The 26,442-nt window shown below is 54.8% G+C and overlaps 2 protein-coding genes across 12 annotated transcripts in view; one reads left to right on the top strand and one right to left on the bottom strand.

Moving 5' to 3' along the window:
* Nucleotides 1-26,442, bottom strand: part of LOC148671962 (uncharacterized) — a 360,178-nt gene that overhangs the window by 171,816 nt on the left and 161,920 nt on the right. The window lies entirely within an intron of this gene.
* ddr1 (discoidin domain receptor tyrosine kinase 1) overlaps nt 3,410-26,442 on the top strand; it is a 57,161-nt gene continuing 34,128 nt past the window's right edge. For 2 of the 11 annotated variants that reach the window (XM_088632742.1, XM_088632740.1), the window contains exons 1-7: nt 3,735-3,937; nt 17,885-18,001; nt 18,134-18,236; nt 20,151-20,379; nt 21,166-21,313; nt 24,241-24,343; nt 25,569-25,755. In XM_088632742.1, the coding sequence (XP_088488868.1) occupies nt 3,778-3,937; nt 17,885-18,001; nt 18,134-18,236; nt 20,151-20,379; nt 21,166-21,313; nt 24,241-24,343; nt 25,569-25,755 (1,047 nt within the window). In that variant the 5' untranslated portion in view covers nt 3,735-3,777. Of the gene's footprint in view, nt 3,665-3,734; nt 3,938-17,884; nt 18,002-18,133; nt 18,237-20,150; nt 20,380-20,535; nt 20,734-20,799; nt 20,855-20,929; nt 20,981-21,032; nt 21,054-21,163; nt 21,314-24,240; nt 24,344-25,568; nt 25,756-26,442 lie in introns of those variants that run through there. The other 9 variants (XM_088632738.1, XM_088632736.1, XM_088632741.1 and 6 more) reach the window with 7 other exon arrangements.

The raw sequence follows: 26,442 nt of genomic DNA, 5'->3' as shown, positions 1-26,442 counted from the left end.
CAGACACCCCCCTCCACCACTCTCTGTGTACAGAAGTGTCTCTGACACCCCCCTCCACCACTCTCTGTGTACAGAAGAGTCTCCTGCTCTCAGACACACACCCCTCCACCACTCTCTGTGTACAGAAGAGGCTCCTGCTCTCAGACACACCCCTCCACCACTCTCTGTGTACAGAAGAGTCTCCTGCTCTCTCTGACACCCTCCTCCACCACTCTCTGTGTACAGAAGAGTCTCCTGCTCTCTCTGACACCCTCCTCCACCCCTCTCTGTGTACAGAAGAGTCTCCTGCTCTCAGACACACACCCCTCCACCACTCTCTGTGTACAGAAGAGTCTCCTGCTCTCAGACACACACCCCTCCACCACTCTCTGTGTACAGAAGAGTCTCCTGCTCTCTCTGACACCCTCCTCCACCCCTCTCTGTGTACAGAAGTCTCCTGCCTGCAGCTCATGGTTGCCATCCCCTCATGGTCACGCTGGGAGAGCAGGGGTCCCTCTCTGCCCCCCTCAGTTGCGTCATGCCAGTGGCGGTGGTATGTGAGAGAGGGGGGAGAGTCGGGAATGTGTGGAATGTGGAATCCCGGGATGCCGGAGCGCTGGCATTCCTGATTCGACCCGCTGGACCTGTGGGATCGGACACAGCAGCCCGACACACAGACAGGAAAACAGCAGCTCCGCGAGGCTGGAGGGAGACCAGGGTATAAACACAGGGAGACCGGGGTCAAAACACAGGGAAACCAGTGAGACCGGGGTCAAAACACAGGGAGATCAGGGTCAAAACACAGGGAGACCAGGGTAAAAACACAAGGAGACTGGGGTCAAAACACAGGGAGACAGGGGTCAAAACACAGGGAGACCAGGGTCAAAACACAGGGAGACAGGGGTCAAAACACAGGGAGACCAGGGTCAAAACACAAGGAGACCAGGGTCAAAACACAGGGAGACAGGGATCAAAACACAGGGAGACTGGGGTAAAAACACAGGGGTCAAAACACAGGGAGACCAGGGTAAAAACACAGTGAGACTGGGGTCAAAACACAGGGAGACCGGGGTCAAAACACAGGGAGACCAGGGAGACCGGGGTCAAAACACAGGGAGACCAGGGTCAAAACACAGGGAGACCAGGGTCAAAACACAGGGAGACCAGGGAGACCGGGGTAAAAACACAGTGAGACCGGGGTAAAAACACAGGGAGACAGGGGTCAAAACACAGGGAGACCAGTGAGATAGGGGTCAAAACACAGGGAGACCAGTGAAATAGGGGTCAAAACACAGGACAGCGCAGTACAGCCCAGTGAGATCAGGGTAAAAACACAGCCCAGTGCAGTAGAGCCCAGTGAGATCAGGGTAAAAACACAGCCCAGTGTGGTACAGCCCAGTGAGATCAGGGTAAAATCCCAGTGAGATCAGGGTCAAAACACAGGACAGCGCAGTACAGCCCAGTGAGATCAGGGTAAAAACACAGCCCAGTGCAGTAGAGCCCAGTGAGATCAGGGTAAAAACACAGCCCAGTGTGGTACAGCCCAGTGAGATCAGGGTAAAAACACAGGACAGTGCAGTACAGCCCAGTGAGATCAGGGTAAAAACACAGGACAGTGCAGTACAGCCCAGTGAGATCAGGGTAAAACCACAGGACAGCGCAGTAGAGCCCAGTGAGATCAGGGTAAAAACACAGGACAGCGCAGTACAGCCCAGTGAGATCAGGGTAAAAACACAGGACAGTGCAGTAAAGCCCAGTGAGATCAGGGTAAAAACACAGGACAGTGCAGTAGAGCCCAGTGAGATCAGGGTAAAAACACAGGACAGCGCAGTAGAGCCCAGGGAGTCGGAGGGGGATACTGGGGTACGGGGCTGGTGTGTCTGTGTGCTGATGTCAGCTGTCTCTCTCCTGGACAGCTGTGCTCAGGCGGCGAGAGACATTTCTCACACATGACCTCATCCTGCAGGCGGCCTGTCTGAGATCCCCATTCTCCACGCCCACGCCCACTGGAGCATCGTGGGAAGGGCGCAGGCAACCCCCACCACTCTCTGTGTACAGCAGTCTGACACCCCCCTCCTCCACCACTCTCTGTGTACAGCAGAGTCTCTGACACCCCTCCTCCACCACTCTCTGTGTACAGCAGTCTGACACCCCCTCCTCCACCACTCTCTGTGTACAGCAGAGTCTCTGACACCCCCCTCCTCCACCACTCTCTGTGTACAGCAGAGTCTCTGACACCCCCTCCTCCACCACTCTCTGTGTACAGCAGAGTCTCTGACACCCCCTCCTCCACCACTCTCTGTGTACAGCAGAGTCTCTGACACCCCCTCCTCCACCACTCTCTGTGTACAGCAGTCTGACACCCCCTCCTCCACCACTCTCTGTGTACAGCAGTCTGACACCCCCTCCTCCACCACTCTCTGTGTACAGCAGTCTGACACCCCCTCCTCCACCACTCTCTGTGTACAGCAGAGTCTCTGACACCCCCTCCTCCACCACTCTCTGTGTACAGCAGTCTGACACCCCCTCCTCCACCACTCTCTGTGTACAGCAGTCTGACACCCCCTCCTCCACCACTCTCTGTGTACAGCAGTCTGACACCCCCCTCCTCCACCACTCTCTGTGTACAGCAGTCTGACACCCCCTCCTCCACCACTCTCTGTGTACAGCAGTCTGACACCCCCTCCTCCACCACTCTCTGTGTACAGCAGAGTCTCTGACACCCCCTCCTCCACCACTCTCTGTGTACAGCAGAGTCTCTGACACCCCCTCCTCCACCACTCTCTGTGTACAGCAGTCTGACACCCCCTCCTCCACCACTCTCTGTGTACAGCAGTCTGACACCCCCTCCTCCACCACTCTCTGTGTACAGCAGTCTGACACCCCCTCCTCCACCACTCTCTGTGTACAGCAGAGTCTCTGACACCCCCTCCTCCACCACTCTCTGTGTACAGCAGTCTGACACCCCCTCCTCCACCACTCTCTGTGTACAGCAGTCTGACACCCCCTCCTCCACCACTCTCTGTGTACAGCAGTCTGACACCCCCCTCCTCCACCACTCTCTGTGTACAGCAGTCTGACACCCCCTCCTCCACCACTCTCTGTGTACAGCAGTCTGACACCCCCTCCTCCACCACTCTCTGTGTACAGCAGAGTCTCTGACACCCCCTCCTCCACCACTCTCTGTGTACAGCAGAGTCTCTGACACCCCCTCCTCCACCACTCTCTGTGTACAGCAGTCTGACACCCCCTCCTCCTCCCTGCAGTCTGTCTCTGAAAGGCGCTCTATCAAGCCTGACGCGGTGACTCACACCTGCCGGCTCTGGGCTCGAGCTGCCCGGACACGGCCCCCCTCGCCCTCCCATTGGCCGAGCCGCCCCCCTCGATGGGGGGAGGGGGCGGGGCTATGCAAACGAGCACCTGGCGGAGCAGCTGAGGCTCGCGCGGAGCCAGAGGGGCTGGAGTCTCGAGCGAGCGAGCGAGCGAGCGCGCGGCGGCCGCACGAGCCCGAGAACAAACTTTGTTTCCTTCGGGAAGAAAGCACCGCGCGCCAGCACGCCCGGGGCCAGGAGGCCCGGCCGCCGGACCGACACCGAACCGGACCGGACCGGACCGGACCGGACCCGAACCCCCGCCTCCTCCTCCTCCTCCTGCCGGTCCTCCGCGCGAGCTGCCCCGGACGGAGGTAAGACAGGCCGCGCGGCCGGCGCAGGCGCAGGAGCGGGGGAGCAGGGAGGGGGGTTGTGCCCGGATGAACTGCCCCCCCCGGGGCAGGTGGCTCCGCGGCTGCTGCTGCTGATGATGATGATGATGGGGAGGAAGTCGCAGTCTGGACTCCAGTGTCCTGCCTTCAGTCCGGCGGCGAGGGGTTCGAACCCGCGTCACGGTGCTGCTGCTGGTGTTGGTGTTGGTTCCGGGTCCGGTCCGGTTTCTCCCAGTCCTGGCGGGGGGTATAGAGGTACCCCAATCTCACTGGGCTGGACTGTGTTTTTACCCTGATCTCACTGGGCTGTACTGTGTTTTTACCCTGATCTCACTGGGCTGTACTGCGCTGTCCTGTGTTTTTACCCTGATCTCACTGGGCTGTACTGTGTTTTTACCCCAATCTCACTGGGCTGGACTGCGCTGTCCCGTGTTTTTACCCCAATCTCACTGGGCTGTCCTGTGTTTTTACCCTGATCTCACTGGGCTGTACTGTGTTTTTACCCTGATCTCACTGGGCTTGGCTGTTCTGTCCCGTGTTTTTACCCTGATCTCACTGGGCTGGACTGTGTTTTTACCGTAATCTCACTGGGCTGTCCCGTGTTCTTACCCTGATCTCACTGGGCTGTCCTGTGTGTTACTCGTGTATTAATGTGTTGAGACGTGTTTAAATCTCGCGTGTCTGATCAGTAATTGTTAGTACTGTGTTTTACTCGTGTATTAACGCCTCTTCTGTGTTTAAATCTCGCGTGTCTGATCAGTATTTGTTAGTACTGTGTTTCACTCGTGTATTAACGCCTCTTCTGTGTTTAAATCTCGCGTGTCTGATCAGTACTTGTACTGCACCCCGGGGACGTGGAGCTGGTGGAGCTCAGGACTGAAAGGCGCTATATCGGAGAGCCGCTTGACTGACTTGACGAGCTCGGGTCCGTGGGGAATCTGCGCGCGTGGCCGTGCCTGTCTTTGTTGTGATTTGGGCGCGTGGGCGGGGCACGGCCTCACGAGCCGCGGAGCCCCTCCTCCTCGCGCCGCCCTATGTAGCCCGGTGGGCGAGCTCACAAGTGAAGGAATCCGAACCGACACCGGAACCGGTACCGGATCGACACGAGCCCCTCGCTCGCTCTGTCTCGGTCTCGATCGCGCGCGGGCGGGCGGGCGGTGAAAGGAGAAAAGCAGCTCGCGGCCGCGGCGCGAGAACAGGGGCCCCTTGTCTCGAGTACAGCAGGTTTGGCACGAGAGGAGGGGGGGAGGCGCGCGCTCTCCTGTGTGTGTGTGTGAGAGAAAGTCTCGTTGTTATGGAGATGGGAGGCTTGCCGTTGCCAGGGGCGACGGGCGCCGGGATTCTGGGATTCTGCGAGAACTTCGGGTTTCAAATGCGGAGTCACGCTCTCCGGGCCTCGCGCTGGCGTGGGGGCTGGTGCACCACGCGCCGCATGCTGATTACAGTCTAATTAAAGGCGCCTAATTAAACCCCGAATTGCACCAGCCGTCTCTTCTCCAGAAACTAGTTTCCACAGACCAGAGAGAGAAGCTTCTCTAATTGCTATGTCTAAGTGCTGCTTGTTCCCCTCTCTGTGTACAGTAGAGCCTCCTGTCCTGACTGGAGGAGCTCACCCAGCTGTGTCTGGAGAGAAGCCAGGGTATCAGCTTGTTCCCCCCTCCCACCCCTCTCTGTGTACAGTAGAGCCTCCTGTCCTGACTGGAGGAGCTCACCCAGCTGTGTCTGGAGAGAAGCCAGGGTATCAGCTTGTTCCCCCCTCCCACCCCTCTCTGTGTACAGTAGAGCCCCCTGTGCTGACTGGAGGAGCTCACCCAGCTGTGTCTGGAGAGAAGCCAGGGTATCAGCTTGTTCCCCCCTCCCACCCCTCTCTGTGTACAGTAGAGCCTCCTGTCCTGACTGGAGGAGCTCACCCAGCTGTGTCTGGAGAGAAGCCAGGGTATCAGCTTGTTCCCCCCTCCCACCCCTCTCTGTGTACAGTAGAGCCTCCTGTCCTGACTGGAGCAGCTCACCCAGCTGTGTCTGGAGAGAAGCCAGGGTATCAGCTTGTTACCTCCTCCCACCCCTCTCTGTGTACAGTAGAGCCTCCTGTCCTGACTGGAGGAGCTCACCCAGCTGTGTCTGGAGAGAAGCCAGGGTATCGGCTTGTTCCCCCCTCCCACCCCTCTCTGTGTACAGTAGAGCCTCCTGTCCTGACTGGAGGAGCTCACCCAGCTGTGTCTGGAGAGAAGCCAGGGTATCAGCTTGTTCCCCCCTCCCACCCCTCTCTGTGTACAGTAGAGCCTCCTGTCCTGACTGGAGGAGCTCACCCAGCTGTGTCTGGAGAGAAGCCAGGGTATCAGCTTGTTCCCCCCTCCCACCCCTCTCTGTGTACAGTAGAGCCTCCTGTCCTGACTGGAGGAGCTCACCCAGCTGTGTCTGGAGAGAAGCCAGGGTATCGGCTTGTTCCCCCCTCCCGCCCCTCTCTGTGTACAGTAGAGCCTCCTGTCCTGACTGGAGGAGCTCACCCAGCTGTGTCTGGAGAAAAGCCAGGGTATCGGTTTGTTCCCCCCTCCCACCCCTCTCTGTGTACAGTAGAGCCTCCTGTCCTGACTGGAGGAGCTCACCCAGCTGTGTCTGGAGAGAAGCCAGGGTCTCGGCTTGTTCCCCCCTCCCACCCCTCTCTGTGTACAGTAGAGCCCCCTGTCCTGACTGGAGGAGCTCACCCAGCTGTGTCTGGAGAGAAGCCAGGGTATCAGCTTGTTCCCCCCTCCCACCCCTCTCTGTGTACAGTAGAGCCTCCTGTCCTGACTGGAGGAGCTCACCCAGCTGTGTCTGGAGAGAAGCCAGGGTCTCGGCTTGTTCCCCCCTCCCACCCCTCTCTGTGTACAGTAGAGCCCCCTGTCCTGACTGGAGGAGCTCACCCAGCTGTGTCTGGAGAGAAGCCAGGGTCTCGGCTTGTTCCCCACCCCCACCCCTCTCTGTGTACAGTAGAGCCTCCTGTCCTGACTGGAGGAGCTCACCCAGCTGTGTCTGGAGAGAAGACAGGGTATCGCCTTGTTCCCCTCTCCTACCCCCCTCTGTGTGTGCGTGCTCTGGCTCTGGGCAGTATTGTGTGTGTGTGTGTGTGTGTGCGTGCGTGCTCTGGCTCTGGGCAGTGTTGTGTGTGTGTGTTGGTGAGCAGTGGTGTACTGCGTCTGTCTGCGTGGTTAATCTTTAACTGCAGTGAAGGAACAAGACTTAACCCTTCAATATCCTCCAGGACCAGGACTCCTGCAGCCACACACACTGACTGACCCCTCCAGGACCAGGACTGGACACACTGACTGACCTCTCCAGGACCAGGACTGGACACACTGACTGACCCCTCCAGGACCAGGACTGGACACACACACTGATCCCTCCAGGACCAGGACTGGACACACACACTGACTGACCCCTCCAGGACCAGGACTGGACACACTGACTGACCCCTCCAGGACCAGGACTGGACAGCCCTGCTGCAGACACACACACTGACTGACCCCTCCAGGACCAGGACCGGACACACTGACTGACCCCTCCATGACTAGGACTGGACACTATATATATATATCACTACAAGCGTGCGTACTGCTACAGGAGTGTGTGTGTGTAGTGTGATATGAGAACTCCAGGGTGTGATATATATCACTACGAACATGCGCACTGCTACAGTAGTGTGTGTGTGTGGTGTGATATGAGGACTCCAGGGTGTGATATACATCACTACAAGCGTGCGCACTGCTACAGGAGTGTGTGTGTAGTGTGATATGAGGACTGCAGGGTGTGATATACATCACTATAAGCGTGCGCACTGCTACAGGAGTGTGTGTGTGTGGTGTGATATGAGGACTCCAGGGTGTGATATACATCACTACAAGCGTGCGCACTGCTACAGGAGTGTGTGTGTAGTGTGATATGAGGACTGCAGGGTGTGATATATATCACTACGAGCGTGCGTACTGCTACAGGAGTGTGTGTGTGTGTAGTGTGATATGAGGACTGCAGGGTGTGATATATATCACTACAAGCGTGCGCGCTGCTACAGGAGTGTGTGTGTGTAGTGTGATATTAAGACTGCAGCGTGTGATATATATCACTACAAGCATGCGCACTGCTACAGGAGTGTGTGTGTGTGTAGTGTGATATGAGGACTGCAGCGTGTGATATATATCACTACAAGCGTGCGCACTGCTACAGGAGTGTGTGTGTGTGTAGTGTGATATGAGGACTGCAGGGTGTGATATACATCACTATAAGCGTGCGCACTGCTACAGGAGTGTGTGTGTAGTGTGATATGAGGACTGCAGCGTGTGATATATATCACTACAAGCGTGGACACTGCTACAGGAGTGTGTGTGTGGTGTGATATGAGGACTGCAGGGTGTGATATATATCACTACAAGCGTGCGCACTGCTACAGGAGTGTGTGTGTGTGTAGTGTGATATGAGGACAGCAGGGTGTGATATATATCACTACAAGCGTGCGCACTGCTACAGGAGTGTGTGTGTAGTGTGATATGAGGACTGCAGGGTGTGATATACATCACTATAAGCGTGCGCACTGCTACAGGAGTGTGTGTGTGGTGTGATATGAGGACTGCAGGGTGTGATATATATCACTACAAGCGTGCGTACTGCTACAGGAGTGTGTGTGTGTGTAGTGTGATATGAGGACTGCAGGGTGTGATATATATCACTACAAGCGTGCGCACTGCTACAGGAGTGTGTGTGTAGTGTGATATGAGGACTGCAGGGTGTGATATATATCACTACAAGCATGCGTACTGCTACAGGAGTGTGTGTGTGGTGTGATATGAGGACTGCAGGGTGTGATATATATCACTACAAGCGTGCGCACTGCTACAGGAGTGTGTGTGTGTAGTGTGATATGAGGACAGCAGGGTGTGATATACATCACTACAAGCGTGCGCACTGCTACAGGAGTGTGTGTGTGTGTAGTGTGATATGAGGACTGCAGGGTGTGATATACATCACTATAAGCGTGCGCACTGCTACAGGAGTGTGTGTGTGGTGTGATATGAGGACTGCAGGGTGTGATATATATCACTACAAGCGTGCGTACTGCTACAGGAGTGTGTGTGTGTAGTGTGATATGAGGACTGCAGGGTGTGATATATATCACTACAAGCGTGCGCACTGCTACAGGAGTGTGTGTGTGTGTAGTGTGATATGAGGACAGCAGGGTGTGATATACATCACTACAAGCGTGCGCACTGCTACAGGAGTGTGTGTGTGTGTAGTGTGATATGAGGACTGCAGGGTGTGATATATATCACTACAAGCGTGCGCACTGCTACAGGAGTGTGTGTGTAGTGTGATATGAGGACTGCAGGGTGTGATATATATCACTACAAGCATGCGTACTGCTACAGGAGTGTGTGTGTGGTGTGATATGAGGACTGCAGGGTGTGATATATATCACTACAAGCGTGCGCACTGCTACAGGAGTGTGTGTGTGTAGTGTGATATGAGGACAGCAGGGTGTGATATACATCACTACAAGCGTGCGCACTGCTACAGGAGTGTGTGTGTGTGTAGTGTGATATGAGGACAGCAGGGTGTGATATACATCACTACAAGCGTGCGTACTGCTACAGGAGTGTGTGTGTAGTGTGATATGAGGACTGCAGGGTGTGATATATATCACTATAAGCGTGCGCACTGCTACAGGAGTGTGTGTGTAGTGTGATATGAGGACTGCAGGGTGTGATATATATCACTACAAGCGTGCGTACTGCTACAGGAGTGTGTGTGTGGTGTGATATGAGGACAGCAGGGTGTGATATACATCACTACAAGCGTGCGCACTGCTACAGGAGTGTGTGTGTGTGTAGTGTGATATGAGGACAGCAGGGTGTGATATATATCACTATAAGCGTGCGCACTGCTACAGGAGTGTGTGTGTGGTGTGATATGAGGACTGCAGCGTGTGATATATATCACTACAAGCGTGCGCACTGCTACAGGAGTGTGTGTGTAGTGTGATATGAGGACTGCAGGGTGTGATATATATCACTACAAGCGTGCGCACTGCTACAGGAGTGTGTGTGTGTGTGTAGTGTGATATGAGGACTGCAGGGTGTGATATATATCACTACACTGCTACAGGAGTGATTTTCGGGAAACAGGTTCGTTTGTGATGGTCGGGGACGGCTCTTTCCCACGCTGCACCCTGGGAACGGCGCCCCGAGGGGTTCCCGCCCGGAGGAGTCATGTCCGACCGGTTCTCCGAGCCCCTTGGGGGACCCCCCCTCCTCCCCCAAGAGCTGCCTGTCAGTTCGCTGTCGCCCTCGGCCCCCTGTGTGACCCCCCCTGCTGACTCTGGGTGGCTCAGCAGTAGGGCTGGGGAGCAGGTGAGCGCTGTGAAATCAGGAGACCTGCAGTCCGTCTGTTTCCGAACAGCGTTACGCAGTCCAGGGGCCCAGGTCTCAGGGGAGTCAGACCCCTGGGTCTCTCTCTCCTCTCTGATCCCAGTGTGCATCTCTCTCCTGTCTCTCTCTCTCCTCTCTGATCCCAGTGTGCATCTCTCTCCTGTCTCTCTCTCCTCTGTGATCCCAGTGTGCATCTCTCTATTCAATTCAAGGTGCTTTATTAGCATGACCGATGGGTACAATCAGTGTTGCCAAAGCAAATAAAAATAATCAAATTAACGTGGAACAAAACATAAAATAAAAGTAAAATAAAATCTACAGACATATTACAGACATTTACAACAAAGACATATTATAAAATATTGACATATACTGTAGGTGGCTGGAGCATTATTGGGAGACAGACTCACTGTTCCTCAGGCTGGGACAGGAGATCACACACTGTATTATTATTATTGAGAGACAGGCTCACTGTCTGTTCCTCAGGCTGGGACAGGAGATCACACACTGTATTATTATTATTGAGAGACGGGCTCACTGTCTGTTCCTCAGGCTGGGACAGGAGATCACACACTGTATTATTATTATTATTGAGAGACGGGCTCACTGTCTGTTCCTCAGGCTGGGACAGGAGATCACACACTGTATTATTATTATTGAGAGACAGGCTCACTGTCTGTTCCCCAGGCTGGGACAGGAGATCACACACTGGATTATTATTATTGAGAGACGGGCTCACTGTCTGTTCCCCAGGCTGGGACAGGAGATCACACACTGGATTATTATTATTGAGAGACGGGCTCACTGTCTGTTCCTCAGGCTGGGACAGGAGATCACACACTGGATTATTATTATTGAGAGACGGGCTCACTGTCTGTTCCTCAGGCTGGGACAGGAGATCACACACTGGATTATTATTATTGAGAGACGGGCTCACTGTCTGTTCCTCAGGCTGGGACAGGAGATCACACACTGTATTATTATTATTGAGAGACAGGCTCACTGTCTGTTCCTCAGGCTGGGACAGGAGATCACACACTGTATTATTATTATTGAGAGACAGGCTCACTGTCTGTTCCTCAGACTGGGACAGGAGATCACACACTGTATTATTATTATTGAGAGACAGGCTCACTGTTCCTCAGGCTGGGACAGGAGATCACACTGTATTATTATTATTGAGAGACGGGCTCACTGTCTGTTCCCCAGGCTGGGACAGGAGATCACACACTGGATTATTATTATTGAGAGACAGGCTCGTTGTCTGTTCCTCAGGCTGGGACAGGAGATCACACACTGTATTATTATTATTGAGAGACAGGCTCACTGTCTGTTCCTCAGGCTGGGACAGGAGATCACACACTGGATTATTATTATTGAGAGACGGGCTCACTGTCTGTTCCCCAGGCTGGGACAGGAGATCACACACTGGATTATTATTATTATTGAGAGACAGGCTCACTGTCTGTTCCTCAGGCTGGGACAGGAGATCACACACTGGATTATTATTATTGAGAGACGGGCTCACTGTCTGTTCCTCAGGCTGGGACAGGAGATCACACACTGGATTATTATTATTGAGAGACGGGCTCACTGTCTGTTCCTCAGGCTGGGACAGGAGATCACACACTGGATTATTATTATTGAGAGACGGGCTCACTGTCTGTTCCTCAGGCTGGGACAGGAGATCACACACTGTATTATTATTATTGAGAGACAGGCTCACTGTTCCTCAGGATGGGACAGGAGATCACAAACTGGGCTGCCAGATCAACTGAGTTCCCTCCTCCCTCTCCCAGTAGGATTGGGACCCGTTGTGATTCTGGCAGGTGTGGGAACTCTGGGACTAGATTTCTGAATTTAGGGAAGAATGTTTCTCTAATCCCAGTGTGTCTCTCTCTCCTCTCCCTCAGTTCCGTTTGAACAGTCTTGTTATCCTGAGGGATTAGTCGGGGGGTTGGCACAGCGGTAATAATTAACGAGACTTTTCCCGGATCAGGCTTGGTGCTGCTTGGAAGTCTTGTGAATGAGTCACCTTGTGTACATGAAGCAGGTCCGTCCCGAAGGGCGGGAGATCATATCCTCGCCTTCGGAGAGGAATCGAGGCGTCGACAGAGACAGAACCGGGACAATAAGAATGAACTGGGTTCGATTCCGGTTCGGTGCGGATTTGATGCGATGCAGGGTTCGGCTTGATTTGGGTTGGTTTGGATTCTGGTTTGACCCGTTTCGGTTATGTTCGGGTTCGGTTCAGATTCACGTTCGATTCTGGTTCGGTTCAGATTCGGTGAGATTCAGGGTTTGGTCCGGTTGGGGTTCGAGTCAGGTTCAGGTTCGGATTCGGTGTCCGCGCCCCGCTGAAGGGAGCCCGGGGGGGGGGCTGTGGGCGGATCTCCCAGCGCTCCCGGAGGGAAGGTCTGGACCCGAGTCCCAGAGGTCTGGTTCAGACACCTCGCAGATGATCCGGTCTCTGTCTCCTCTCTCTCCTGTGTCTCCCTCCTCTCTAACCCATCTCTCCTCTATGTCCCCTGTCTCTCTCTTCCCTTGTCTCTCCTCTCGCCTCTTTGTCCCCTGTGTCTCTCTCTCCCCCGTCTCTCCTCTCTCTGTCCCCTGTCTCTCTCCTCCTGTCTGTTGCTCGCCCTGGTCTCTCATCTCTCTCCTGTCTCTCTCTCCTCCCTCTCCTCTCTAACCCATTTCTCCTCTCTGTCCCCTGTCTCTCCTGTCTCTCTCTCCCCCTGGTATCTCCTTTCTCTCTCCTGTCTCTCTCTCCTCCCTCTCCTCTCTGTCCCCTGTCTCTCCTTTCTCTCTGTCCCCTGTCTCTCTCCCTCTCCTGTCTCTCTCTCCTCCCTCTCCTCTCTAACCCATCTCTCCTCTCTGTCCCCTGTCTCTCCTCTCTGTCCCCTGTCTCTCCTGTCTCTCTGTCCCTCTGGTATCTCCTCTCTCTCCTCCCTCTCCTCTCTGTCTCTCCTGTCTCTCTCTCCTCCCTCTCCTCTCTAACCCATCTCTCCTCTCTGTCCCCTGTCTCTCCTCTCTGTCCCCTGTCTCTCCTGTCTCTCTCTCCCCCTGGTATCTCCTCTCTCTCTCCTCCCTCTCCTCTCTCTCTGTCTCTCTGTCCCCTGTCTCTCTCCCTCTCCTGTCTCTCTCTCCTCCCTCTCCTCTCTAACCCATCTCTCCTCTCTGTCCCCTGTCTCTCCTCTCTGTCCCCTGTCTCTCCTGTCTCTCTCTCCCCCTGGTATCTCCTCTCTCTCTCCTCCCTCTCCTCTCTCTCTTTCTCTCCTGTCTCTCTGTCCCCTGTCTCTCTCCCTCTCCTGTCTCTCTCTCCTCCCTCTCCTCTCTAACCCATCTCTCCTCTCTGTCCCCCGTCTCTCCTCTCTGTCCCCTGTCTCTCCTGTCTCTCTGTCCCTCTGGTATCTCCTCTCTCTCCTCCCTCTCCTCTCTGTCTCTCCTGTCTCTCTCTCCTCCCTCTCCTCTCTAACCCATCTCTCCTCTCTGTCCCCTGTCTCTCCTCTCTGTCCCCTGTCTCTCCTGTCTCTCTCTCCCCCTGGTATCTCCTCTCTCTCTCCTCCCTCTCCTCTCTCTCTGTCTCTCTGTCCCCTGTCTCTCTCCCTCTCCTGTCTCTCTCTCCTCCCTCTCCTCTCTAACCCATCTCTCCTCTCTGTCCCCTGTCTCTCCTGTCTCTCTCTCCCCCTGGTATCTCCTGTCTCTCTCCTCCCTCTCCTCTCTCTCTGTCTCTCCTGTCTCTCTGTCCCCTGTCTCTCTCCCTCTCCTGTCTCTCTCTCCTCCCTCTCCTCTCTAACCCATCTCTCCTCTCTGTCCCCTGTCTCTCCTGTCTCTCTCTCCCCCTGGTATCTCCTCTCTCTCTCTGTCTCTCCTGTCTCTCCTGTCTCTCTGTCCCCTGTCTCTCTCCTCTCTCTCTCTGTCTCTCCTGTCTCTCCTGTCTCTCTGTCCCCTGTCTCTCTCCCTCTCCTGTCTCTCTCTCTCCTCCCTCTCCTCTCTAACCCATCTCTCCTCTCTGTCCCCTGTCTCTCCTCTCTGTCCCTCTGGTATCTCCTCTCTCTCCTCTCTGTCTCTCTCTCCTCCCTCTCCTCTCTAACCCATCTCTCCTCTCTGTCCCCTGTCTCTCCTCTCTGTCCCCTGTCTCTCCTGTCTCTCTCTCCCCCTGGTATCTCCTCTCTCTCTCCTCCCTCTCCTCTCTCTCTGTCTCTCTGTCCCCTGTCTCTCTCCCTCTCCTGTCTCTCTCTCCTCCCTCTCCTCTCTAACCCATCTCTCCTCTCGCCCCCTGTCTCTCCTGTCTCTCTCTCCCCCTGGTATCTCTTCTCTGCGGATCAGTGGCCCTGAGGCGCAGGGAGCTGCTGGCGTCACTCCCTGTGTTCTCACCTGCGTGTGCAGTTTCACACTCAGCCCTCACATTTCTGGGTCTGACTCGGCCTCGTGCCACCTCACCGCGGTCACGCCTCTCTGGAGAGGGCTGGTGCACCCTGCTCCCCGTTCAGAACTAGCTCTGGGCCCTGCTCTCGGCTCGCTGCCCTGGCCCGGCTCCTCCGGGGTAGCGCTCTGCTCTCGGCTCGCTGCCCTGGCCCGGCTCCTCCGGGGGAGCGCTCTGCTCTCGGCTCGCTGCCCTGGCCCGGCTCCTCCGGGGGAGCGCTCTGCTCTCGGCTCCCTGCCCTGGCCCGGCTCCTGACTAGTCAAGCCTCAGCGGCGCGGAGCCTGGGAACACCTCTCTCCGCTGGGCTCGGGTCCAGACCCCCCCGCTCCCCCCACCGGTCTCTCCTCTCCAGCGGGGGGGGCAGAACGGGAGACGCCTGCGGGGTCTGGCTCCCGTCCCAGAGCTCCTCTCTCTGCCTGCCGGGGCTCGTGTCTGCCAGCCCGGCGCCTGCGCTGAAGAGAGCAGACCCGACACCAGGTCCGGTGGTTCTGATCCGGTCCAGCTACACCAGGAGGACAGCCGGGCCGGCGGGTCACGTCCGGTCCGGCGGATTTGTGGGGTGTCTAGTGGAGAAACTGGTGTGTTCAGGGGAGAGGAGTGTTCAGGGGAGAGGGTGTCTCTGGAAGGGGCCCCGAGATGAGTGTTGCTCTGTCAGGACCCTCTCGTCCCGGCCCGACCCGTTAAGAGACCTGGGCTCAGAGCTTGCGGGGGGAATGTTATCAGAGTGAGGAGGGGCGCTATATATAGGACAACAGGCATGAGAGAGAGAGATACACACACACACACACACACACAGAGAGAGAGATCTACACATGGGTAGTGTTTACAAACACACACACACACACAGAGAGAGAGATCTACACATGGGTAGTGTTTACAAACACACATACACACACACACAGAGAGAGAGATCTACACATGGGGAGTGTTTACAAACACACACACACACAGAGAGAGAGAGATCTACACATGGAGAGTGTTTACAAACACACATACACACACAGAGAGAGAGAGATCTACACACGGGGAGTGTTTACAAACACACACACACAGAGAGAGAGATCTACACATGGGTAGTGTTTACAAACATACACGCACAGAGAGAGAGAGAGAGATCTACACACGGGGAGTGTTTACAAACACACACACACAGAGAGAGAGAGATCTACACACGGGGATTGTTTACAAACACACACACACACACAGAGATCTACACATGGGGAGTGTTTACAAACACACACACACACAGAGAGAGAGAGATCTACACACGGAGAGTGTTTACAAACACACACACACAGAGAGAGAGATCTACACACGGGGAGTGTTAACAAACACACACACACACAGAGAGAGAGATCTACACATGGGGAGTGTTTACAAACACACGTGCACAGAGAGAGAGAGAGATCTACACATGGGGAGTGTTTACAAACACACGTGCACAGAGAGAGAGAGAGATCTACACATGGGGAGTGTTTACAAACACACACAGAGAGAGAGAGACGCACAATTTCCTCTCAGACCGCCGCCACACTCAGGATCTGTGTCTGTGTGCTGGGATCAGGCCTCCTGTCTCTTGGCAGCGCCCCCCTGTGGTCTCGGACCTGTCCACAGCTGTCTGGAGCAGTGCGGGAGCTCAGAGCCTCTGACATCTGATCGCCCCCGAGCAGAGAGGAGAGCTCGAGTTATTTACAGACACCTGCTGCTGCCTGTCTCTGACACAGCCAGCCAGACTCCTGCCTGAGGCCTCATTCTGTCATGAGCAGTCAGATCGAGGTCAAAACAGTCCAGCACAATCAGATCAGGGTAAAAACACAGTCCAGCGCAGTGAGATACAGTCAGATCGGGGTCAAAACACAGTCCAGCACCGTGAGATACAGTCAGATCGGGGTCAAAACACAGTCCAGCGCCGTGAGATACAGTCAGATCGGGGTCAAAACACAGTCCAGCGCAGTGAGATACAGTCAGATCGGGGTCAAAACACAGTCCAGCGCCGTGAGATAGTCAGATCGGGGTCAAAACACAGTCCAGCGCCGTGAGATACAGTCAGATCGGGGTCAAAACACAGTCCAGCGCAGTGAGATACAGTCAGATCGGGGTCAAAACACAGTCCAGCGCAGTGAGATACAGTCAGATCGGGGTCAAAACACAGTCCAGCGCAGTGAGATACAGTCAGATCGGGGTCAAAACACAGTCCAGCACCGTGAGATACAGTCAGATCGGGGTCAAAACACAGTCCAGCGCCGTGAGATACAGTCAGATCGGGGTCAAAACACAGTCCAGCGCAGTGAGATACAGTCAGATCGGGGTCAAAACACAGTCCAGCGCCGTGAGATAGTCAGATCGGGGTCAAAACACAGTCCAGCGCAGTGAGATACAGTCAGATCGGGGTCAAAACACAGTCCAGCACCGTGAGATACAGTCAGATCGGGGTCAAAACACAGTCCAGCGCCGTGAGATACAGTCAGATCGGGGTCAAAACACAGTCCAGCGCAGTGAGATACAGTCAGATCGGGGTCAAAACACAGTCCAGCGCCGTGAGATAGTCAGATCGGGGTCAAAACACAGTCCAGCGCAGTGAGATACAGTCAGATCGGGGTCAAAACACAGTCCAGCGCAGTGAGATACAGTCAGATCGGGGTCAAAACACAGTCCAGCGCAGTGAGATACAGTCAGATCAGGGTCAAAACACAGTCCAGCGCAGTGAGATACAGTCAGATCAGGGTCAAAACACAGTCCAGCCCACTGAGATACAGTCAGATCAGGGTCAAAACACAGTCCAGCGCCGTGAGATACAGTCAGATCAGGGTCAAAACACAGTCCAGCGCCGTGAGATACAGTCAGATCAGGGTCAAAACACAGTCCAGCCCACTGAGATACAGTCAGATCAGGGTCAAAACACAGTCCAGCCCACTGAGATACAGTCAGATCGGGGTCAAAACACAGTCCAGCGCAGTGAGATACAGTCAGATCAGGGTCAAAACACAGTCCAGCGCCGTGAGATACAGTCAGATCGGGGTCAAAACACAGTCCAGCGCCGTGAGATACAGTCAGATCGGGGTCAAAACACAGTCCAGCGCCGTGAGATACAGTCAGATCGGGGTCAAAACACAGTCCAGCGCCGTGAGATAGTCAGATCGGGGTCAAAACACAGTCCAGCGCCGTGAGATACAGTCAGATCGGGGTCAAAACACAGTCCAGCGCCGTGAGATCAGGGTAGAAACACAGGACAGTGCAGTACAGCGCCTGTGTGCCTGTCAAGTCCCAGTCTGTACACAGAGTGGGGTGGGAGGGGGGAACAAGCCGTCCACCTCCTCTGGTCCAGATGCTCCCATAGGTCAAAGGGCCTGGTGACCTCTGACCTCTGCCCTCTGCCCGTTCCAGATGTAAGGATCGCGCACGGAGCAGGTAACCCAACTGTTGCCATGGCGACCCTGCTGGCCTTGGCCGCGCTGGTTGCCTTGACGACCGCGGTGGAACCCGAGTGGCACTTCAACACCGGTGAGAGTCCCAGCATCCCCCTCCTGCCCCCCCGTGTGACTGACGTTACCCCCCCACCCGTCTCTCACTCTCTCTCCCTGACCTGTCTGTCTGTCTGTCTCTCTCTCCCTGACCCATCTACCTGTCTCTCAGCGCTGTGTCGCTATGCTCTGGGGATGCAGGATGGCTCCATCCCTGATGAGGACATCAAGGCGTCCAGCTCCTGGTCGGACTCCACCGAGGCCAAACATGGCAGGTCAGGCCCTGTCTCTCTCTCCTAGCATGTCACCCTCTCCCCTCTCTCTCTCAGTGCAGTGTTCATGTACTGGAGTGTCCAGTCAGTGTGTCTGTATGAACCCCTCTCTCTCTCAGTGCAGTGTTCATGTCCTGGAGTGTCCAGTCAGTGTGTCTGTATGAACCCCTCTCTCTCTCAGTGCAGTGTTCATGTCCTGGAGTGTTCAGTCAGTGTGTCTGTATGAACCCCTCTCTCTCTCAGTGCAGTGTTCATGTCCTGGAGTGTCCAGTCAGTGTGTCTGTATGAACCCCTCTCTCTCAGTGCAGTGTTCATGTACTGGAGTGTCCAGTCAGTGTGTCTGTATGAACCCCTCTCTCTCAGTGCAGTGTTCATGTACTGGAGTGTCCAGTCAGTGTGTCTGTACGAACCCCTCTCTCTCTCAGTGCAGTGTTAATGTACTGGAGTGTCCAGTCAGTGTGTCTGTGTGAACCCCTCTCTCTCAGTGCAGTGTTCATGTACTGGAGTGTCCAGTCAGTGTGTCTGTACGAACCCCTCTCTCTCTCAGTGCACTGTTCATGTACTGGAGTGTCCAGTCAGTGTGTCTGTACGAACCCCTCTCTCTCTCAGTGCAGTGTTCATGTACTGGAGTGTCCAGTCAGTGTGTCTGTATGAACCCCTCTCTCTCAGTGCAGTGTTCATGTACTGGAGTGTCCAGTCAGTGTGTCTGTATGAACCCCTCTCTCTCAGTGCAGTGTTAATGTACTGGAGTGTCCAGTCAGTGTGTCTGTGTGAACCCCTCTCTCTCAGTGCAGTGTTCATGTACTGGAGTGTCCAGTCAGTGTGTCTGTATGAACCCCTCTCTCTCTCAGTGCAGTGTTCATGTACTGGAGTGTCCAGTCAGTGTGTCTGTATTAACCCCTCTCTCTCTCAGTGCAGTATTAATGTACTGGAGTGTCCAGTCAGTGTGTCTGTACGAACCCCTCTCTCTCTCAGTGCAGTGTTCATGTACTGGAGTGTCCAGTCAGTGTGTCTGTACGAACCCCTCTCTCTCTCAGTGCAGTGTTCATGTACTGGAGTGTCCAGTCAGTGTGTCTGTACGAACCCCTCTCTCTCTCAGTGCAGTGTTCATGTACTGGAGTGTCCAGTCAGTGTGTCTGTACGAACCCCTCTCTCTCTCAGTGCAGTGTTCATGTACTGGAGTGTCCAGTCAGTGTGTCTGTACGAACCCCTCTCTCTCTCAGTGCAGTGTTCATGTACTGGAGTGTCCAGTCAGTGTGTCTGTATGAACCCCTCTCTCTCAGTGCAGTGTTCATGTACTGGAGTGTCCAGTCAGTGTGTCTCTATGAACCCCTCTCTCTCAGTGCAGTGTTAATGTACTGGAGTGTCCAGTCAGTGTGTCTGTGTGAACCCCTCTCTCTCAGTGCAGTGTTCATGTACTGGAGTGTCCAGTCAGTGTGTCTGTATGAACCCCTCTCTCTCTCAGTGCAGTGTTCATGTACTGGAGTGTCCAGTCAGTGTGTCTGTATTAACCCCTCTCTCTCTCAGTGCAGTATTCATGTACTGGAGTGTCCAGTCAGTGTGTCTGTATGAACCCCTCTCTCTCTCAGTGCAGTGTTCATGTACTGGAGTGTCCAGTCAGTGTGTGTGTATGAACCCCTCTCTCTCTCAGTGCAGTGTTCATGTACTGGAGTGTCCAGTCAGTGTGTCTGTATGAACCCCTCTCTCTCTCAGTGCAGTGTTCATGTACTGGAGTGTCCAGTCAGTGTGTCTGTATGAACCCCTCTCTCTCTCAGTGCAGTGTTCATGTACTGGAGTGTCCAGTCAGTGTGTCTGTATGAACCCCTCTCTCTCTCAGTGCAGTGTTCATGTACTGGAGTGTCCAGTCAGTGTGTCTGTATGAACCCCTCTCCCTCTCTCTCTCTCTCTCTCTCTCAGGCTGTCCTCGGGGGAGGGCGATGGGGCCTGGTGTCCTGGGGGGTCAGTGTACCCCCACAGCTCCGAGTTCCTGCAGGTGGACCTGCGGTGGCTCCACTTCGTCACGCTGGTGGGGACGCAGGGTCGCCATGCCAACGGGCACGGCAAGGAGTTCGCCCGCAGCTACCGGCTGCGCTACAGCCGAGACGGGCGGACCTGGCTGAGCTGGAGGGACCGCTGGGGCGAGGAGGTCAGGGGTCAGGGGTCAGGGGTCAGGGTTCACCTGGCTGAGCTGGAGGGACCGCTGGGGCGAGGAGGTCAGGGCTCAGGGGTCAGGGGTCAGGGCGCACCTGGCTGAGCTGGAGGGACCGCTGGGGCGAGGAGGTCAGGGCTCAGGGAACACCTGGGGTCAGGGGTCAGGGCGCACCTGGCTGAGCTGGAGGGACCGCTGGGGCGAGGAGGTCAGGGGTCAGGGGTCAGCCGCTATGGGCGGACATGGCTGAGCTGGAGGGACCGCTGGGGCGAGGAGGTCAGGGGTCAGGGGTCAGGGGTCAGCCGCTATGGGCGGACATGGCTGAGCTGGAGGGACCGCTGGGGCGAGGAGGTCAGGGATCAGGGGTCAGGGTTCACCTGGCTGAGCTGGAGGGACCGCTGGGGCGAGGAGGTCAGGGGTCAGCCGCTATGGGTTCACCTGGCTGAGCTGGAGGGACCGCTGGGGCGAGGAGGTCAGGGGTCAGGGGTCAGCCGCTATGGGCGGACATGGCTGAGCTGGAGGGACTGCTGGGACGAGGAGGTCAGGGGTCAAGGGTCAGGGTTCACCTGGCTGAGCTGGAGGGACCGCTGGGGCGAGGTCAGGGCTCAGGGCTCAGGGGTCAGGGGTCAGGGTTCACCTGGCTGAGCTGGAGGGACCACTGGGGCGAGGAGGTCAGGGCTCAGGGCTCAGGGGTCAATGAGATCTGGTTGGCCTGATCTTCAGGAGAGACGCTGGGGGTGTGGACCTCACTCCCCTCCCTGTCTCTCTGCCGCCGCCCTGCAGGTGGTGTCGGGGAACCAGAACACATACGACGTGGTTCTGAAGGACCTGGGCCCGCCCATCATCGCCAGACTGGTGCGGTTCTACCCCATGGCCGACCGGGTCATGAGCGTCTGTCTGCGCGTGGAGCTGTATGGCTGTCCCTGGACCGGTGAGACAGAGACAGAGAGAGTGTGTCTCAGAGAGGAGACAGTGAGAGAGAGACAGTGTGTGTCAGAGAGGAGACAGTGAGAGAGAGGAGTGTGTGTCAGAGAGGAGACAGTGAGAGAGAGGAGTGTGTCTCAGAGAGGAGACAGAGAGAGAGAGGAGTGTGTCTCAGAGAGGAGACAGTTTTGACCTGGCAGTGAAGGCACTGAGGGAGAAGGCACTCAGGGCTTTCTACGCAATAAGAAGGAGGCTCTTCAACATCAACCCACCAACAAGAATCTGGCTCCAAATATTTGAAAGTGTAATCCAACCCATTGCCCTATACGGCAGTGAAGTTTGGGGTCCCCTCACAGACCAGGATTACACCCAATGGGACAAACACCCCACAGAAACTCTGCACATGGAGATCTGTAGAATCATCCTCCGTGTGCAGAGAAAAACGCCTAACAACGGGTGCAGGGCCGAATTAGGCCAGTACCCACTATTGATAAACATACAGAAAAGAATATTAAAGTATTGGCTACACCTAAAAAACAGCGACCAAAATTCCTACCACCACAAAGCCCTGCTGAGCCAAGAGCTGAGCCCAAAACAGAGCCCCCTGAGCCAGCTGGTCCTGAGGCTCACCGACCTGAGCCACACCAACACTAACCAGCCTCAGGACAGCACTGCTAGAGCACCACAACCCAGACTCAACCACATCACAGCACAGATCAAACAGCAATATCTCACACACTGGGACACACACACACAAACACAACATAAACTGGAATGCTACAGAACCTTAAACAGACAATACACACTAGCTGAATATTTGACCAAAATAAAAAATAACAAACAGAAACAGACCCTGACGAAGTACAGGCTCAGTGACCACAACCTGGCCATAGAAACTGGGCGACACAGGCAGACCTGGCTGCCCAGAGAGGACAGGCTGTGCTCCCACTGCCAGCAGGGAGAAATAGAGACAGAGGTGCACTTCCTACTGCACTGTGACAGATACTCTGGGATTAGAGAAACATTCTTCCCGAAATTCAGAAATCTAATCCCAGAGTTCCCACACCTGCCAAAACCACAACAGGTCCCAATCCTACTGGGAGAGGGAGGAGGGAACTCAGTTGATCTGGCAGCCCAGTATGTGATCTCCTGTCACAGCCTGAGGAACAGTGAGTCCGTCTCCCAATAATGCTCCAGCTGCCTACAGTATGTCAATATTATATAATATGTCTTTGTTGTAAATGTCTGTAACATGTCTGTAGATTTTATTTTACTTCTATTTTTTGTTTTGTTCTATGTTAATTTTATTATTTTTATTTGCTTTGGCAACACTGATTGTACCCATCGGTCATGCTAATAAAGCACCTTGAATTGAATTGAATTGAATTGAATTGAGAGAGAGGAGTGTGTCTCAGAGAGGAGACAGAGAGAGAGGAGTGTGTCTCAGAGAGGAGACAGTGAGAGAGAGGAGTGTGTGTCAGAGAGGAGACAGTGAGAGAGAGAGTGCGTCTCAGAGAGGAGACAGTGAGAGAGAGAGTGCGTCTCAGAGAGGAGACAGTGAGAGAGAGGAGTGTGTCTCAGAGAGGAGACAGAGAGAGAGAGGAGTGTGTCTCAGAGAGGAGACAGTGAGAGAGAGGAGTGTGTGTCAGAGAGGAGACAGTGAGAGAGAGGAGTGTGTCTCAGAGAGGAGACAGAGAGAGAGAGAGTGCGTCTCAGAGAGGAGACAGTGAGAGAGAGGAGTGTGTCTCAGAGAGGAGACAGAGACAGAGAGTGTGTCAGAGAAAAGACAGTAAGAGAGAGGAGTGTGTCTCAGAGAGGAGACAGTGAGAGAGGAGAGTGTGTCTCAGAGAGGAGACAAGAATATTAAAGTATTGGCTACACCTAAAAAACAGTGACCAAAATTCCTACCACCACAAAGCCCTGCTGAGCCAAGAGCTGAGCCCAAAACAGAGCCCCCTGAGCTAGCTGGTCCTGAGGCTCACCGACCTGAGCCACACCGACACTAACCAGCCTCAGGACAGCACTGCTAGAGCACCACAACCCAGACTCAACCACATCACAGCACAGATCAAACAGCAATATCTCACACACTGGGACACACACAAACACAACAAACTGGAATGCTACAGAACCTTAAACAGACAATACACACTAGCTGAATATTTGACCAAAATAAAAAATAACAAACAGAAACAGACCCTGACGAAGTACAGGCTCAGTGACCACAACCTGGCCATAGAAACTGGGCGACACAGGCAGACCTGGCTGCCCAGAGAGGACAGGCTGTGCTCCCACTGCCAGCAGGGAGAAATAGAGACAGAGGTGCACTTCCTACTGCACTGTGACAGATACTCTGGGATTAGAGAAACATTCTTCCCGAAATTCAGAAATCTAATCCCAGAGTTCCCACACCTGCCAAAACCACAACAGGTCCCAATCCTACTGGGAGAGGGAGGAGGGAACTCAGTTGATCTGGCAGCCCAGTATGTGATCTCCTGTCACAGCCTGAGGAACAGTGAGTCTGTCTCCCAATAATGCTCCAGCCGCCTACAGTATATGTCAATATTTTATAATATGTCTTTGTTGTAAATGTCTGTAACATGTCTGTAGATTTTATTTTACTTCTATTTTTTGTTTTGTTCTATGTTAATTTTATTATTTTTATTTGCTTTGGCAACACTGATTGTACCTATCGGTCATGCTAATAAAGCACCTTGAATTGAATTGAGAGGAGTGTGTGTCAGAGAGGAGACAGAGACAGAGAGAGTGTGTCTCAGAGAGGAGACAGTGAGAGAGAGGAGTGTGTGTCAGAGAGGAGACAGTGAGAGAGAGAGTGTGTCTCAGAGAGGAGATAGTGAGAGAGAGGAGTGTGTCAGAGAGGAGCTGGACAGGTGAGACAGACGGGTAGAAAGCGATCATCTGTCTCTCTCTCAGGAGCTCTGAAGGCCTACACTGTACCAGAGGGACAGGTGATGCACCTGTCTGGGTCACCTGTGTATCTGAACGACTCTACGTACGACGGCACCACTGAGGCAGGGTGAGTCTGCTGATCACTGACCCCGTACTGCTGTATTAACCCCTCTGTCTGTCTCTGCTCACTATTAAACCCTCTGTCTCTGTGTGCTCACTATTAACCCCCGTCTGTCTCATTGTGTGCTCACTATGTGCTCACTATGAACCCCCGTCTATCTCATTGTGTGCTCACTATGTGCTCACTATTAATCTCTGTCTCTGTGTGTGCTATTAACCCCTGTCTGGCTCTGTGTGCTATTAAACCCTTTGTCGCTCTCTGCCCCTGTGGTCAGTATTAACCCCTCTGTCTCTCTCTCTCCTGTAGTCAGTATTAACCCCTCTGTCTCTCTCCCCCCTGTGGTCAGTATTAACCCCCGTCTCTCTTTCTCTCTCCTGTAGTCAGTATTAACCCCCTGTCTCTCTCACCCCTGTGGTCAGTATTAACCCTGTCTCTCTCCCCCTGTGGTCAGTATTAACCCCCTGTCTCTCTCTCCCCCTGTGGTCAGTATTAACCCCTCTGTCTCTCTCTCCCCCTGTGGTCAGTATTAACCCCCTGTCTGTCTCTCCCCCTGTGGTCAGTATTAACCCCCTGTCTCTCTCTCTCCTGTGGTCAGTATTAACCCCCTGTCTCTCTCTCTCCTGTGGTCAGTATTAACCCCCTGTCTCTCTCTCTCCTGTGGTCAGTATTAACCCCTCTGTCTCTCTCCCCCTGTGGTCAGTATTAACCCCGTCTCTCTCTCTCCTGTGGTCAGTATTAACCCCTCTGTCTCTCTCTCTCCTGTGGTCAGTATTAACCCCTCTGTCTCTCTCTCCCCCTGTGGTCAGTATTAACCCCCTGTCTCTCTCTCTCCTGTGGTCAGTATTAACCCCCTGTCTCTCTCTCCCCCTGTGGTCAGTATTAACCCCCTGTCTCTCTCTCCCCCTGTGGTCAGTATTAACCCCTCTGTCTCTCTCTCTCCTGTGGTCAGTATTAACCCCCTGTCTCTCTCTCCCCCTGTGGTCAGTATTAACCCCTCTGTCTCTCTCTCTCCTGTGGTCAGTATTAACCCCCTGTCTCTCTCTCTCCTGTGGTCAGTATTAACCCCCCTGTCTCTCTCTCTCTCCTGTAGTCAGTATTAACCCCTCTGTCTCTCTCTCTCCTGTAGTCAGTATTAACCCCCTGTCTCTCTCTCTCCTGTGGTCAGTATTAACCCCTCTGTCTCTCTCCCCCTGTGGTCAGTATTAACCCCCTGTCTCTCTCCTGTGGTCAGTATCCAGTACGGCGGGCTGGGTCAGCTGTGTGACGGTGTGCTGGGTGCGGACGACTTCATGGACAGCCAGGAGCTCAGGGTGTGGCCCGGGTACGACTACCTGGGCTGGAACAGAGAGGCCACTGGGAAGGGTCACGTCGAGATGGAGTTCCACTTCCAGACTCCTCGGACACTGCATAGCATGCAGGTACCCCTGTCCAGCCCTGTCCAGCACAGCATGCAGGTACCTCTGTCCACCCCTGTCCAGCACAGCATGTTCAGTCAGCGTGAGCCCCTCTGTCTCTGTGTCCAACCCTATGTCTCGCTGTCCCAGGTGCACTGTGTTCAGCCCTGTCTCTCTGTGTCCAGCCCTGTCCCTCTGTCCCCCAGGTGCGCTGTGTCCAGTCCTGTCCCTCTGTGTCCCCCAGGTGCGCTGTGTCCAGTCCTGTCCCTCTGTGTCCAGCCCTGTCCCTCTCTGTCCCCCAGGTGCGCTGTGTCCAGCCCTGTCCCTCTCTGTCCCCCAGGTGCGCTGTGTCCAGCCCTGTCTCTCTGTGTCCAGCCCTGTCCCTCTGTCCCCCAGGTGCGCTGTGTCCAGCCCTGTCCCTCTGTGTTCAGCCCTGTCCCTCTGTGTCCAGCCCTGTCCCTCTGTCCCCCAGGTGCTCTGTGTCCAGTCCTGTCCCTCTGTGTCCAGCCCTGTCCCTCTGTCCCCCAGGTGCGCTGTGTCCAGTCCTGTCCCTCTGTGTTCAGCCCTGTCCCTCTGTGTCCAGCCCTGTCCCTCTGTCCCCCAGGTGCGCTGTGTCCAGCCCTGTCCCTCTGTCCCCCAGGTGCGCTGTGTCCAGCCCTGTCCCTCTGTGTCCCCCAGGTGCGCTGTGTCCAGCCCTGTCTCTCTGTGTCC

The sequence above is a fragment of the Lepisosteus platostomus genome, chromosome 5, assembly GCF_059453375.1.
Source record: "Lepisosteus platostomus isolate fLepPlt1 chromosome 5, fLepPlt1.hap1, whole genome shotgun sequence".
NCBI lineage: Eukaryota > Metazoa > Chordata > Actinopteri > Semionotiformes > Lepisosteidae > Lepisosteus > Lepisosteus platostomus.
The sequence above is the reverse complement of the archived record's forward strand: the minus strand, read 5'-3'. Positions and strand labels throughout refer to the sequence as shown.